Source organism: Passer domesticus, chromosome 2 (assembly GCF_036417665.1).
Source record: "Passer domesticus isolate bPasDom1 chromosome 2, bPasDom1.hap1, whole genome shotgun sequence".
In the NCBI taxonomy this organism is placed as follows: Eukaryota; Metazoa; Chordata; class Aves; order Passeriformes; family Passeridae; genus Passer; species Passer domesticus.
In genome coordinates this window covers 5,364,423-5,378,595 of record NC_087475.1, presented here as the reverse complement: position 1 = coordinate 5,378,595, position 14,173 = coordinate 5,364,423, and the positions used below count along the sequence as shown (strand labels likewise).

General features: G+C 40.4%; 1 protein-coding gene across 3 annotated transcripts in view; it reads left to right on the top strand.

Moving 5' to 3' along the window:
* The first annotated feature begins 3,817 nt into the window (after positions 1 to 3,817).
* The window catches only part of DOP1B (DOP1 leucine zipper like protein B), a 49,957-nt gene continuing 39,601 nt past the window's right edge, over positions 3,818 to 14,173 (top strand). The window contains exons 1-2 of one of the 3 annotated variants that reach the window (XM_064406685.1): positions 3,818 to 3,910; positions 6,610 to 6,776. In XM_064406685.1, coding sequence (XP_064262755.1) covers positions 6,639 to 6,776 — 138 coding nt within the window. In that variant the 5' untranslated portion in view covers positions 3,818 to 3,910; positions 6,610 to 6,638. Of the gene's footprint in view, positions 3,911 to 3,958; positions 4,274 to 4,571; positions 4,711 to 6,609; positions 6,777 to 14,173 lie in introns of those variants that run through there. The other 2 variants (XM_064406678.1, XM_064406690.1) reach the window with 2 other exon arrangements.

Below are 14,173 nucleotides of genomic sequence, written 5' to 3'. Positions count from 1 at the left end.
TGTTTTGTTGAGCTGTAAAACTTGTGTAGAGCCCAGCCTAGAGAAGAGAAGCCTCTGTGGTGACCTCAGAGCAGCCTAAAGGGGCTGTAGGGGAGCTGGAGAGGGGCTTTCCATAGGGAGAGCAAGGGGGAATGGCCTGAATTGGAAAGAGAGCAGGTTTGGGTTGGATTTTGGGAAGAAATTCTTTCTGTCAGGGTGGTGAGGCCTGGCACAGGTTGTTCAGAGATATTATAAATTCCCCATCCCTGGAAGTGTCCAAGACCAGGAAGGATGGGGCTTGGAGCAGGGTGGGATAGTGGAAGGTGTCCTTGCCCATAGCAGGGAGCTGGAATTAGGTGATCGTTAAGATCCTTTCCATCCCAAACCATTCTCTGATACTTCAGTGGATTTCAAATTCTACAATTAAGTTCTTTTTAAACCAGTTTTCTCCATGTCAGGGTGAGGAGGCAAAGTGGGAGGTGATGGCTGGAGAGTCACTGCCATTCCTCACAGGGGTGTTGATCCTAAACGACTTTGTGAAAAACAGTTTGCTCCTTAGAAATGTTAAACATTTCATAATAGGATTAAAAAGGACTATTTCTAGCACTGGGATGCTTTTGATGAACGACCAAAGAGCACCAAAAAACTTTAAATCATGTTTTCTCTATACAGTTACATTGCTGGGGGTACATGCATATTCATTAGCTTATACATGATTTAAATATTCCTGAGTTTTTGATGTTGCAGGGGCTTTTTGTGTTTCAGTTTCCCATCCTGACTTATCTGTATGAGATCAAGTCAATAAATTTTATTCCTTCCTGTGGTTTCATCCTCATTGTTTCACACTTTTCTAATAAGAGGAGTTAACGAGCTCTTCCCCAGTCTCCAGTGTCTTGTGGCACTGTTATCACTTGGAGAACTCAGTCAGTGGATGGCTTTGCACTGTTCCTTTAGTTACAAAAAACCTCTTAGCATCTTCTGTTTTGCTAAGGTCTAGAGTACAATTCATTCATCACACCACTATTTCTATAAGTGATACAGAAATATCGTATTTATTACACTACTATATGAGCTATACAGTACATATTTAAGATGATGGATTACATTATATTAATTATATTATATTATATTATATTATATTATATTATATTATATTATCTTTCTTATATTATCATTATATTTCTTATATCATAGTATATTTATTATATTAACAAGCAGCTAAAAATGTTTAATGTGTACCATATCTAAATACTTATGATCAATAATAAAATGCAAAAGATAAAAGATAAAAAATAAATGCAAAAGCCATTTATGGCTTTTTTTTTAAATTTATGACCATTATCTGGTCATTTTGATCAACCTCCCATGGGATGAACAGAAGGAAGGACAGGGCACAGATGTTCTGCAGCTGTGGTGGGGGACTCAGGGAAGGAGGAGCAGCAGCTGCTGCCCCTGGAAGAGGGAATGTGCCCTGGGATAGGGCACAGTGCCAGGGCAGGGCTTTGCACACAACTTGCAATGTCCAACCCAAATTTATCAATTCTTTATTTCCTTTCTCTTTGTTTTTTAACTGCCTCCCCTGCTTTTCTCCCGGGTCTGTTGTGTAGGAATTGTTTTGTGGCTCTCAGATTCTGGTGCCCTTGCTGACTGTGAAGTTTAAGGGTTAATAATAATAATAATAATGAAATAATAATTAAATAATCATGTTGGATTTACTGGTCTTTCCATGGCATGTCACTACCACAGAATCACAGAATGTCTGGGTTGGAAGGGATCTCAAAGATCATCCAGCTCTACCCCTGAGAAAGTAATTGGAAAACTAAATCCTAAGAAATGCACCATATTTTAGGAAATAAATGTTACGCCTTAAGGAAATCATCAAAAATACAAATTCTTTGCTCAGTCAGGCACATGCTTAGAAGCTCTGACCAGCATTTCCAAGAATAATTCTAAAATTTAGAAATTGAAATTTGAATTGGTGGCATTGCAGTTTGGAAAGGTCAAATTCCTAAAATTTAGCAAGGAAGGGGAGAGACAGGTGGTAGCAAGAAAGGAAAACAGTATATTAATGTAACACTCAATATATTTATTGTACTTAATGTAATTTTACTTAATACTTAATGTAACTTATCAGGGATCATTGCTGAAACAGTACCATCCAAATCTGAACAGTTTCTTTTCTCTCACCTTGAATAACTGAATTAATGCATTTCCCTTGAGGTTTTATTTTTTTCCAGCTGCTTTGAGCAACCAGGATTTTCCGCCTGCATGTTAAAAAAATTAAAAAAAAAAAAGAGACAGAAAAGGGAAAGAGAGAAGAAAAAAAAAGGGATGGGGAAAATGGAGGGAAGAGGGGATGGGATGGTAAAGGAAAAACAAAAAGGGAAAGGGAAGAGAATCTGAGGTTCAATAATGTTTCCACAGTAGATGAATCCTTTTCAGGCACAATCCTGTATTTTACTTCCCATGGGTATTTTGATTTTGTTTGTTCCTCGGTTTGCTGTCACTGGACTAAAATTCCTCAAGTCCAATCACCTTTTCCAAGCAAACACACAGCTCCTTACATGGAACCCCAGCCCTGTATAAATGTGACACCCAACCTCTCGTAAAAACCATAAAAATGTCCCAAAAATGATTTTTCCCCCCTAAATCCACATAGCAGTAATACAGCATAGATAGAGACCGTAGCATAATAGAGACTGTGAAATGTTGAAGTGCTTTTTCATGTCACTAGCTCAGAAAAAGGTGCAAAATAATTAGGTGACTTCCCAGATTTGGGGACAATCTTCTCTGAAAGACAAGGTAACAGAAACAGAAATCAAAGTGCTGAAAAAATAAGAATTTATTGACCCTCGTTATCAGGGAGTGAAAACACTACAGGATGGCACCAGAAGAAGAAATAAAATATTTTAGTTTCATCCACAAGATGGCATGAAGACAAGTCATAGGTTAAAACCAAACAAAAGAGCATCGCAACTCAAAGGAATGTTTGAATATGTATGAACTCGTATGAATATGCATGTACCCCTGTAATGTAACAGTGAATTTAATATATATATAAATATATTTATAAAAATTATGTATAAATATATTAAATATAAAATAGATAAAATATAAACAAATATAACATTATAGATACAAATATAAAAATATTTTTTAAAATAAAACATAGTTTATGTTAACCGTGTGCCTTTGGCAAATAGCCAAGCACCCAGAGCAAAATAACTTAATAAACTTTTATAAAAAATTTAAATTGTGAGCCGTGTTTCTCACATCCCCGTGCATCCCGGGGCTCTCCCGGTGCATCCCGGAGCTCTCCCGGTGCATCCCGGAGCCCTCCCGGTGTTTCCCGGGGCTCTCCCGGTATTTCCCGGAGCTCTCCCAGTGCATCCCGGAGTTCTCCCGGTGTTTCCCGGAGCCCTCCCGGTGCATCCCGGAGCTCTCCCGGTGCATCCCGGGGCTCTCCCGGTGCATCCCGGAGCTCTCCCGGTGCATCCCGGAGCTCTCCCGGTACATCCCGGGGCTCTCCCGGTGCATCCCGGAGCTCTCCCGGTGCATCCCGGGGCTCTCCCGGTGCATCCCGGAGCTCTCCCGGTACATCCCGGGGCTCTCCCGGTACATCCCGGGGCTCTCCCGGTGTTTCCCGGAGCTCTCCCAGTGCATCCCGGAGCTCTCCCGGTGCATCCCGGGGCTCTCCCGGTGTTTCCCGGGGCTCTCCCGGTGCATCCCGGAGCTCTCCCAGTGCATCCCGGAGCTCTCCCGGTGCATCCCGGGGCTCTCCCGGGCGGAGCTGCCGTCCCCCTTCTCGTCGCTAGAGGGCGCTCAGCGCCCCTGGCGGCCCGCGGGGCTGTACCATCTCCCTATGGGGGGGAGGCAGGTGACGCGCTGCGGGCTGTGGCACGACGCGACAGAGGCTGACACCGGGAGAAAGGTGACAGCGACAGCGGGCGACAACGACAGCGGGTGACAACGCCGGCGGGCTCGGCTTGTAGAGACAGCTGGAACCCTCCCGCACCGCAATGCCTCGGCGCTCCCCGCGCGGCGCTCGGTGGTGCGGCCCCGCTGCGGGCCTGGCGGCGCGGGCGGGGGCGGCGGCATTCCATAGGGCCGGCTCTCCGTAGGGCCGGGCTTCCATGGGGCCGGCTCTCCGTAGGGCCGGCTCTCCGTAGGGCCGGGCTTCCATGGGGCCGGCTCTCCGTAGGGCCGGCTCTCCGTAGGGCGCGTTTCCATAGGGACTGCGGGAGCCGCTCCCGCACGTCGCCGCCGTTCCCGGGCGGTGCGCGGCCCTGCGCAGGTAGGCGGTGGCGGGGAAGGGACGGGAGGGAGCGGAGGGGACCCGGCTGAGGGGACAGCGCTGCCCCGGGCCGGAACGCCGGGCTCGCCCAGCCCTGCCCTGCCCTGCCCTGCCCTGCTCAGCTGGAGCCGTGCCGCAGGAGGGCTCGGGACCGCTCCAGCCGCGGACACCCGCGGCATTCCCGGGAATGGGAATTCCCGGCCCCGGGAGCTCCGGGAGCCTTTGGGCAGCGCTGCCAGGGACGCCCAGGGTGGGATTGTGGGGGGTCTGGGTGATCCTGGTGGATCTTCCCCAGCTCGGCATATTCCATGGTTCTCCCGCCGCCTCCATGGGAAGAAGCTCTTCCTCAGGTTGAGGTGGAATTTCCTGTTCTAATTTATGGCCGTCGCTCCTCGTGCTGAGCGCTGAAAAGAGCCCGGCAGCATCACTGGTGGAAGGTGATGAATGATTGTTTACATCGGGGTTTGCTAAGGAAGTTTGTGACCCGGGATTTGGGTTATGTGCCTAAAGGTCACTGGCAAGTGGCTTTCGTATGGTTTTTAATTATTTTATGTTATTACTTATTTTCCTACCTTTATGTCCAAGCACAAACATGATCTATTTATCTTATTTCGATTGTTGGATTTTATCTAGCTTTGCTGACATCTGGCAGCTGGGGTGCAGGAATATCAACCCACACTGAATCATCACTTCCATCCCTGCTTTCCTGGGTGGAAATCAACCCTTTACCTGTCCTTTCACTGCAGAAATCCAGATTAAATACCTTGAGAGCTGATGTGTCCTGTCAGCAAAGCAGCTGCCTGATTCTGAGTGACCCAGACAAATCTCTTCCCCATGGAAGTGGCAGCAGCCCTGACTTGGCAGAGAGCTGCTGGAAAAACTTCCCAGCTCCTCGGGAGTGGAAACAATCCCATGATTAAGATCCTTAGATGAGATGAGGGAAATAGACTTCCATTTCTTGCCCAGTGTTTGTATCAGATTACTCCTAATTTTTGCTGACAGTATCTTGCAGCTTTTCCACTTTGTTGGCTTTTATGGGAGGATTGACTTTTTTTTTTCCCCTTGGAACAAGCAGAGCTGGATCCCAGATAAATGAAATGTTATTCTGTGATTTCCCTCTCTGTTCTGTGAGCAGCACTGCAAACATCCTGATAAAAACAGAATTAAATCCTCTTTGTAGCCAAACAAACCAGCCCGATCTGGCCCTGATGACATTGTGTGATAATTTTATTTTTCCATGGAGGTGGATCTGGCTTGGCTGGCACAGAGTGATTTTATTGGCAATGCCTCAGTCCTGCTCAGGGGAGTGCAAAGGTGCCTTAAACCTGCACTTAAAATCCTTTCTGGTTTTTCATTTCATCCAGCATTTTTCTGGCTTTGAGAGTTTCTTACCAAATCCCATCTATTGATGGAGTTAAAGTTGTTTATTACAACATATTTAATGTTTTAAAGGACCTGGAGGATGGCTTGGGTTTATTTTTGTGTCCTAAACAGCAGGAGACTGAATGCAGATGTCCTTCAGAAATGTAAAATATTTTGTTCCAGAGCTGTGATTTCTTTTCTGTATCAGTGATGCAGCAGGGATTGACCAAAACCTAAGCATATTTAAACTATTCTAGAAGAATGTTTTGATGTTTTCTAACAGAACTGGGGTCAGAGGTATTAAAGGAGAAAAGGAAGGATTTTTGAAGTAGGAAAAATCCAACCATGCTTGGATTCCATTGTTCTAAACCAGCTATATTTGAATTTTTAACCTAAAGACTTTGCAAACACAGGAAAATCAAGTCTGAACAGCTGATCTTTAAATATAAAAATATTTTTAAAATGGTTTGTTGAAATACAGGAAGATCATAATGCATGGCTTGGCATTTTGGCACAACACCTTGGAGTTCACTTGAGCATTGCTGCTGCCAAGTGGAGCTGCAGAGCCCTGAGAGCTCCTCGTGCTGAGGGCTGAGAGCCCTTGAGCAGAATTCCCCTGGGAGCTGTGTTTGCACGGGAATATTCCCCATTCCATGCCCCAGCTGACCTCGCAGAGCACAGGGATGAGTTATAAAGGCAATTCCCAACTCCCTGGAGGGAAACTTTGGGATCCTCCCCTTTGTTACTGTGTGTGAAATGGCAAAACACCTTCCAGAAATAGGAAAAAGTGACTGAAAGTCTTTTGGGAAAGTCAGTGGGGAGTCAAAATCATTTTGGGAATTATTTTTAACTCTGTGTTGAAATTTTGACCTGTTTATTGTGCTGCCATTGCTTCTCCATATTTATGATCTCAGGTGTGGCAGAACTGAACTTTGGGTGATTTTTGTAACTCTTTGCATGTCTGGGTTTTCCAGGAGGCTCCACCTTGCTATGAGCAGCCAAGATGGATCCAGAAGAGCAGGATTTACTTGGGGATTACAGATACAGGAATTATTCTTCAGCAATTGAGAAAGCTTTGAGGAACTTTGAATCATCCAGTGAATGGGCAGATCTGATCTCTTCCCTTGGCAAGCTCAATAAGGTATAGAGGGAAATTTTTATCATTTATTTGTGATATTTGTATTGCTGTGAACTTTTCTGGCACTTCCAGCACTTGAAAAAATTGAAAATTCATTCAAGAAAAATAATGGAAGGAGCTAAGTCAGTATTTTTTATATTAATGTGAGAAATTCTGGTGAATTTCTCACATTTATATAAAAGAGCTTTCCTGCAAAGGTATTTCCTGTCTTTATTCTGCTAATTTAATTTAATTTATTTAATTTTAATTAATTTAATTTTTGCATCAAAGAAACCCTCACTCTAGAGCAGCCAAAAAGCTTTTCTAGAAAAGAGGAAATGACAAGTTTTAGAATATTTTCTGAGCCAAAGCTTTTATTTAAAGGTCACATTTCCTTGGCTGTGCCCTCCCCTTGGATTTGGGAAAATTTGGTGGTTTTTGTATGACCATGGAGAGAGACAGAAATACTGTTTTGGAGCAGGAGTTCCACATTTCTGCCTTCAGTTTTTCATCATGATTCTGGCTCTCATCAAGAGCCAGAGGCCTTCAAAATGTTTTTTTCCAACGGGAAAATATGAAATAATTAGAGTGAGAGGAAGACTTTGATCTTTTATCTTGACCTAGATAAACACCGAGCACCTACCTGAGCTCTTACTCAGGTACAGAATTGCCAAAATCTGTGGCAGCAGAGCAGCAACCAAAGGAAAAGCTCTCAGCTGATCCAGAGCCCATCTGCTGGGGGGTTTGAGGGATTTAATCTTTTTAGGAGCTTAAGAACTGGTGGAGCAAATCCTCCCCAGTGTTCATCCCTGTCTGTTGTCTGAAAATTAGGAGGGATGTGGCAGGGGATGTAAAATAAGATGTCAGTAACTATGGGGATTTTTGGAGGATTTATGGGGATTTTTGAAGGAGTTTTGAACGAGTTAAAGATGGGAATTTTGAGTTGGTTTTCATAGTGTGATTTATTTTTTGATTTTTGCATAGGTAGGAAGGGTGAGTTTGGCTCACATTGTTACAGTGTGGTTTAGAAGGTCCCAAGACCCTTAGTTAGAAAACTTTTTAAGGAGTTATTGACTAATAAAACACTGTTAGTAAGGATATTTATGTTTTTGACTCAATCTTTAAATATTTTGTCTTATGCTACAGTGTAAGCTGTGGCTAATTATTCTTAGCTAATTATGTTGTGACACACAAACCTACAGTGCTGCATTCTAATTTCTCTGTTTACTTTTGTAGTTACTTTTATTTTTTTATATCTTAAACTCCAAAATTTCAAACTTTCCTTTACTTAGCTTAACCTTTCTCTGCTTTAAACTATAAATTTACATTCTTGCTTCTAGCACATAAGTTTGGGAGCCTTTTCCAAGGTGTCAGATCAAATCCTGGGTTTAATTCTAAGCTTTGGCTTCTGGGCCCAAAGTTCTGAGTTTTTTGTATTTGGGATTCCCACAATTAACCATTCCCTGAGCTCCTGGCATTACCTGGTCTCAAATATAAATATTATTGTTGAGTTTTATCAGGGCTGGGGGAGGTGCTTCTGCCAGGAAAACCTCAGTGCTGGAAGGATAAAATTATTTCTACAATCTACATATATATTAAAAATCCTGGGGGTCACTTGTGTGCAGGAATAACTGAGATTAATCCCCCATGAAATGCTGAGAAAAGGGAAGGACAAAACACCAGAAATCAAGAAGTTCAGAAGTTCATTTCCAGAGCAGGCTGAAGCCAGCATTACACCACACGGGTGTAATATTTTCTGAGACTTTTTCTCCTGCAGGCACTGCTGAGACACAAACACTCTTTTTATTTTCATAAAGCTCAGTGGCTTCACCCTCCAGGTAACCCAGGGTCTGGAGAAAGCAAGATGCAAGATGTCCTTCAGAAATGTAAAATATTTTCTTACAAAGCTGTGATTTCTTTTCTGTATCAATGATGCAGCAGGGATAAACCCAAACCTAAGCACATTTAAACTATTCTAGAAGAATATTTTGATATTTTCTAACAGAACTGGGGTCAGAGGTGGCAAAGGAGAGAAGGAAGGATTTTTGAAGTAGGGAAAATCCAACCATGCTTGGATTCCATTGTTCTAAACCAGCTATATTTGAATTTTTAACCTAAAGACTTTGAAAACACAGGAAAATCAAGTCTGAACAGCTGATCTTTAAATATAAAAATATATTTTAAATGGTTTGTTGAAATACAGGAAGATCATAATGCATGGCTTGGCATTTTGGCACAACACCTTGGACTCCAGCAGCAGGGATTGACCTTGACCTAAACCCAAACCTAAGCACATTTAAACTATTCTAGAAGAATATTTTGATGTTTTCTAACAGAACTGGGGTCAGAGGTAGCAAAGGAGAGAAGAAGGATCCTAAACCCAAACCTAAGCACATTTAAACTATTCTAGAAGAATATTTTGATGTTTTCTAACAGAATTGGGGTCAGAGGTAGCAAAGGAGAGAAGGAAGGATCCCTTAAAATATCTTATCCCTTAAAAATCAGGTAAAAAATGGAGTTTGGTGAAGAAAAACAACTCTGCTGCTTCTCTGGTATTCCTTGATGATCTTAAAATTTCTTCCAACCTCAGTGGCTCTACTGGAGCTTGTTTTTGAGTTTCTCTGTTGCTTCTACAGCTCAAAATAGTATTTCCTGGTGACTTGTAGAACCAGGGAAGCAACATCTGAATGCTCAGTTTGCAGACCTGCAGAGATTTTATTTTATTTTATTTTATTTTTTTTTATTTTATTTTATTTTAATCATTTAAGGGAGATGAGCTTTATGTGACTTGACATTTCATTACAGCCAGCTTCACCTTGAATTGCTTCGAGGCAGGCAGAGGAATAAAGGGGTTTATTTTTTTGTTTTGTGACTCATCTCTTGCCTAAAGTAGGTCAGAGGAATGTTGTCCTAAGGTTGTGTGTGTTCCTTGTGGGTGTTGTGGGGAGTTGCTGCAGTTTTACCCCTTTTTTTGGGGTGATTTTTGGGTTTCTGAGGTGAGGAGAGATGAATCTCCTCTTCAGAGGAGTTAAAAAACTGCAGGTACCAGGTGAGAGCTTGGGAGAATTGGCAGAATTTGCTCATTTATTTTACACCCCAAACTTAGAAGGGAAAGACCTTGGGGGGCTATTTTGAATAATGTGGGTGTAATAGATCATGATGGGAAATGAGAGCCAGTGGAAAAGAATATTTCTAACAAGAATATAAATGGCCAGATGCAAATATAAATATTTAAATATATTTATATATTTATATATAAATATATAAATAATTAAAATATTAGAATATAAATATTTTTCTACAATACTTTAATCTAATATTTATATAAATATTATATTCTACTATTAAAATATATATTGTAATAAGAATATAAATGGGCATATGTCAATATATAAATATATAAATATTATATAAATATAAATAATTAAAATATTATCATATAAATATAATGTTTATATACATAATATGTATAGTTAATATTTATATAAATATTATATTCTACTATTAGAATATAAATATTCTAATCAGAATATAAATGGGCAGATGCAATTATATAAATATATAAAGGATTACAATATTAGAATATAAATATTCTAATCTAATATTTCTATAATTAATATTTATATCTAATTTTTATATAAATATTACATTCTACTATTAGACTATAAATGGTATATTCTAATAAGAATATAAATGGGCAGGTGGATGAAACAGGCAGTAAAAGTGGATGTCAGTGTTTTAAAGAGGTTTCAGCTTCATTTTTCAGTGAAAATTAATTTCATACTTCGATTAAAAAGCTGCTGGGGTGGATGGATGTTTAATAAAAATTAAGTTTCAACTTAAAAATAGCAGCAGGTTCAGTGCAGGTGGGTTTGTCAATGCAACAGGTGCTTTTAACTTTATTTTTATATCCAAAATGCCTGTCACTGTATTCAGAGTATAAACAAATAACAAATCTATAGAAAATGTTCATGGGTGGGGAATTTCAGGCAATGAAGAGAATAAAAATATGCTGAATATTTTAATAAAAATTTTTAATTTATAAAATATAATTAACAGCAAATGCTCAATTTGCATTAGGGATTTTAGCCAGATTTTAGGCTTGTGTTTTCCATCAACACCGGCACTGGGTGTAGGCAGGAAGGGGAGGAGTGGCACCACTGGCAACATGAAGAACTGAAAAATTAGAGATGTTGGAATATATTAGATATAATATTGGATATATTAGATATATTGGATATAATATATAATATATAATATATAATATATAATATATAATATATAATATATAATATATAATATATATATAATACATTATATATTACATCGTATGTATTATATAGTACATATTATATAATATATTGCAGTAGAAGATATTGGGTTTTGGTTCTGTGAGGAATTAAGGAAAGGAATGGTTTTAAAAAATCCCTGAAATTTGGGATGCTGAGGCCCTGCACAGAATTCCCAGAGCAGCTGTGGCTGCCCCTGGAGCCCTGGAAGTGCCCAAGGCCAGCGTGGGGACAGGGGAAGGTTCCCTGCCATGGCAAAGGTTCATCTTTAATAAATAAATAATAGAAATATAAATAGATAAAAAATATAAATGAATAAAATAAAAAGTAAAATAATAAATAAATTAAATTTATAAATAAAAATAAATTTTAAAAAATGTAAAAAAATAACATAAATTTTAAAATAAATAAATGAAATTATCTTTAATGTCCCTTCCAAGCTAATTCATTCAGGAATTTCAGTATTATTTGCTCTAAAAGTCCACTTTCAAACTGCTTTTTATCCTTGCCTAAAATTGTTTATATTGATTATATACCTTTTTATATATTATAAATTAAAATATTTAATTTTTAAAATAGAAATTATTGAATATTACATTATAAACTAATTTTCAATATTTATTACATAAATTTCAAAATTTCAAACTGCTTTTTATCCTTGGATAAAAAAATTTATATTTACTATATAGATTTTTATATATTATAAATAAATTTTAATCCAGCTCCCTCTTTGCTTACAACCAACTTTAAAATTAATTCTCCTATTTTAAAATTAACTCTATTAATGGTATTTCTATAGAAGCTGGAGTTGTGTTTGGAATTTTTTTAACTTGGAAAATGAATCAATGGAAAACAGAATCACAGGTTCCTCTTCTCCCCCTCTCCTCACAACCACTGTTGTTTAAACAAGAATTGTGTTATTAGGTCTTTCCTAATTGAAGATAATCTTAGAAATTGATGCTGCTTTTTCCTGGAATTCTAGTGATGGAAATAAAAATATTTACTTGTTTTGTATGGAGTTTTTATCATTATTTTTAACAGATTTCTAGTGCAGAAGGAATTCTACCAGGAACTGAGGAAATGCAAATATTCCTCTGTGCTTGTGGGTTAATTTTAAGGCACAGGTGTAAAAAAAAGCAAGTTTTCCTTTTGTAGATAATTCTGTATTTTTATAGCCCAATTTCAGAGAAATTCTGGCACCCTCAGGTGTTAATGTTGGAAAAAAAGGTGTGGGATGGGGTCTGGAGTTTATTCACCTCTGCCAGCCAAAGTTCTGATTCCAGCATTCCTGGATCCTCATTCTTTGCTCTTTTTTCCTCTTGTGGAAGCTCAGGATATTTAAAAATCCAGCTTTGCCTGTCAGCTGGAGGAGATTAATTATCATTTAAAAATCTGTCTAGCATCACCTCACTCTTATTGCAGTGAGCACTTGGAGATCCCTCTGCCAATGAATGCCTTTCAAACTCCTAAAATCCCTGGAGCTGCAATTTTGGAGAAGCTGGGAAGAACCTGAACCTTCCAGCAGAGCAGCAGGGAGGGCTCCTGGGACAACCACAGCCCAAAAATGTTGGAATGGGGTTTCAAATCCCTGAACCTTCCAGCAGAGCAGCAGGGAGGGCTCCTGGGACAACCACAGCCTTCCAAAATGTTGGAATGAGGTTTCAAATTCCTGAATCTGCTGGAGATCAGGTGTAGCCATGTGGGGTTTGGGTGGGGGATGCTGCTAAATAATTCCCAGTGAGCATCTCCTGTGGAAAAGCTGCTTGAGGAGGAATTCAGGCAAAGGAAAATCCACACACTGTTGGGTTTTGGTTTGAAGTTTTTGCTGCTGCTGTGGTTTTAGGTGTAGCAGCAACACACCACACTCACCCTGGCAGAAGGGCCTTTTGTGTGATAAATGAAGTTTATTCCAGCAATCCCAAGGGAAATCAGGGACAAAAGACAAACAATGAGGTGTGCACAAGGTAAAGTATGGGGTGGCACAAAGGGAAGATGGGGTGGCCACCAGGGATAGCACAACCAGTGAGGGAACAGGGAAAGGAGAAACCAGGAGGATTTGGGATAATAGGGGGAAAGGAACTGGGGTGGATCGTGGTGTTGTAAGGATCCATGGAAGTCTTCTCTCTCAGCCTAGGTGGAGACTCTGTGGTTTATTCTTCCAGGGAGATTCCCTGAAGGGTTCAGAGGATTCCACAACTCCCCTAGTTTTTCTTACTGTGAAGACTTCCCCAATGGACCTCTGCAGACAGTTAACAGGGAAACATGAGTAAAACAGTAAAAACAATGATTACAACCCAAAAAATTCCTTTAACAAAAGGTGAAACCCATCCTGTTGATCCCCATTGTCCAAAAATACATTGATGCAATTTGAGTTCTCAATTTTCAATTCCTTTACTTGCTCCCTCAGCTTGTGGATGCTTGTGTGGATGGATTCTGGGTGTGAGGAAAGGTTGAGGGAACACATCCCCTCAAAGTCTTGGCAGCCATGTGTGGGAGATGAATTTGCAGGGAATTCTCCAAGCCTGACAGACGGCTCACACAGTGCATCTGTGTGCAAACCTGGAGACAAGAAATGCTGACTCAGAAATGCCCAGGAATAGGACAGACTTTGTTGGGAGAGAAATGAAACAAGTTTCAAAGGATGGCCTTGCAAATAAGACTGGATACTTTGGAGAAACAGAACTGTGAAGGATGCATTGTAGTGGGACCCACGAGGGGTAATTTTAGATGATTGGCTTTAAGGCATCTACAGCATGGTGTGGCTAAAGCTGATAGGCCAAGAAACACTTACAGTGTATTGTAATTAGGAAATAATTGGCTTCTGATTGTGTTGGTGTGAATTATAACATCTGTATTGTCTCACCCTTCTCGTGAGACTGAAAATGGAATAAAAGTTTTTAAACCCTCTCAGTTGCCCCATCTCTGGGTCAGGAAAAGGGCATTGCCCAACACCAATGCCATGGGCAAGCAATTAAAAGTTACAGCAATGAAAAGTCTGTCACTCCTCAGTTTTGCAATGTTGCATGCCTGGCAGTCTCGGTGTCACCGGGCAGGTCCCTGAGTGCAGAGCAGGTGACATTTGCTGAGCCAACATTCCAAGTGAGACAGCTCACCCAAACCCTCAGCTGTGGC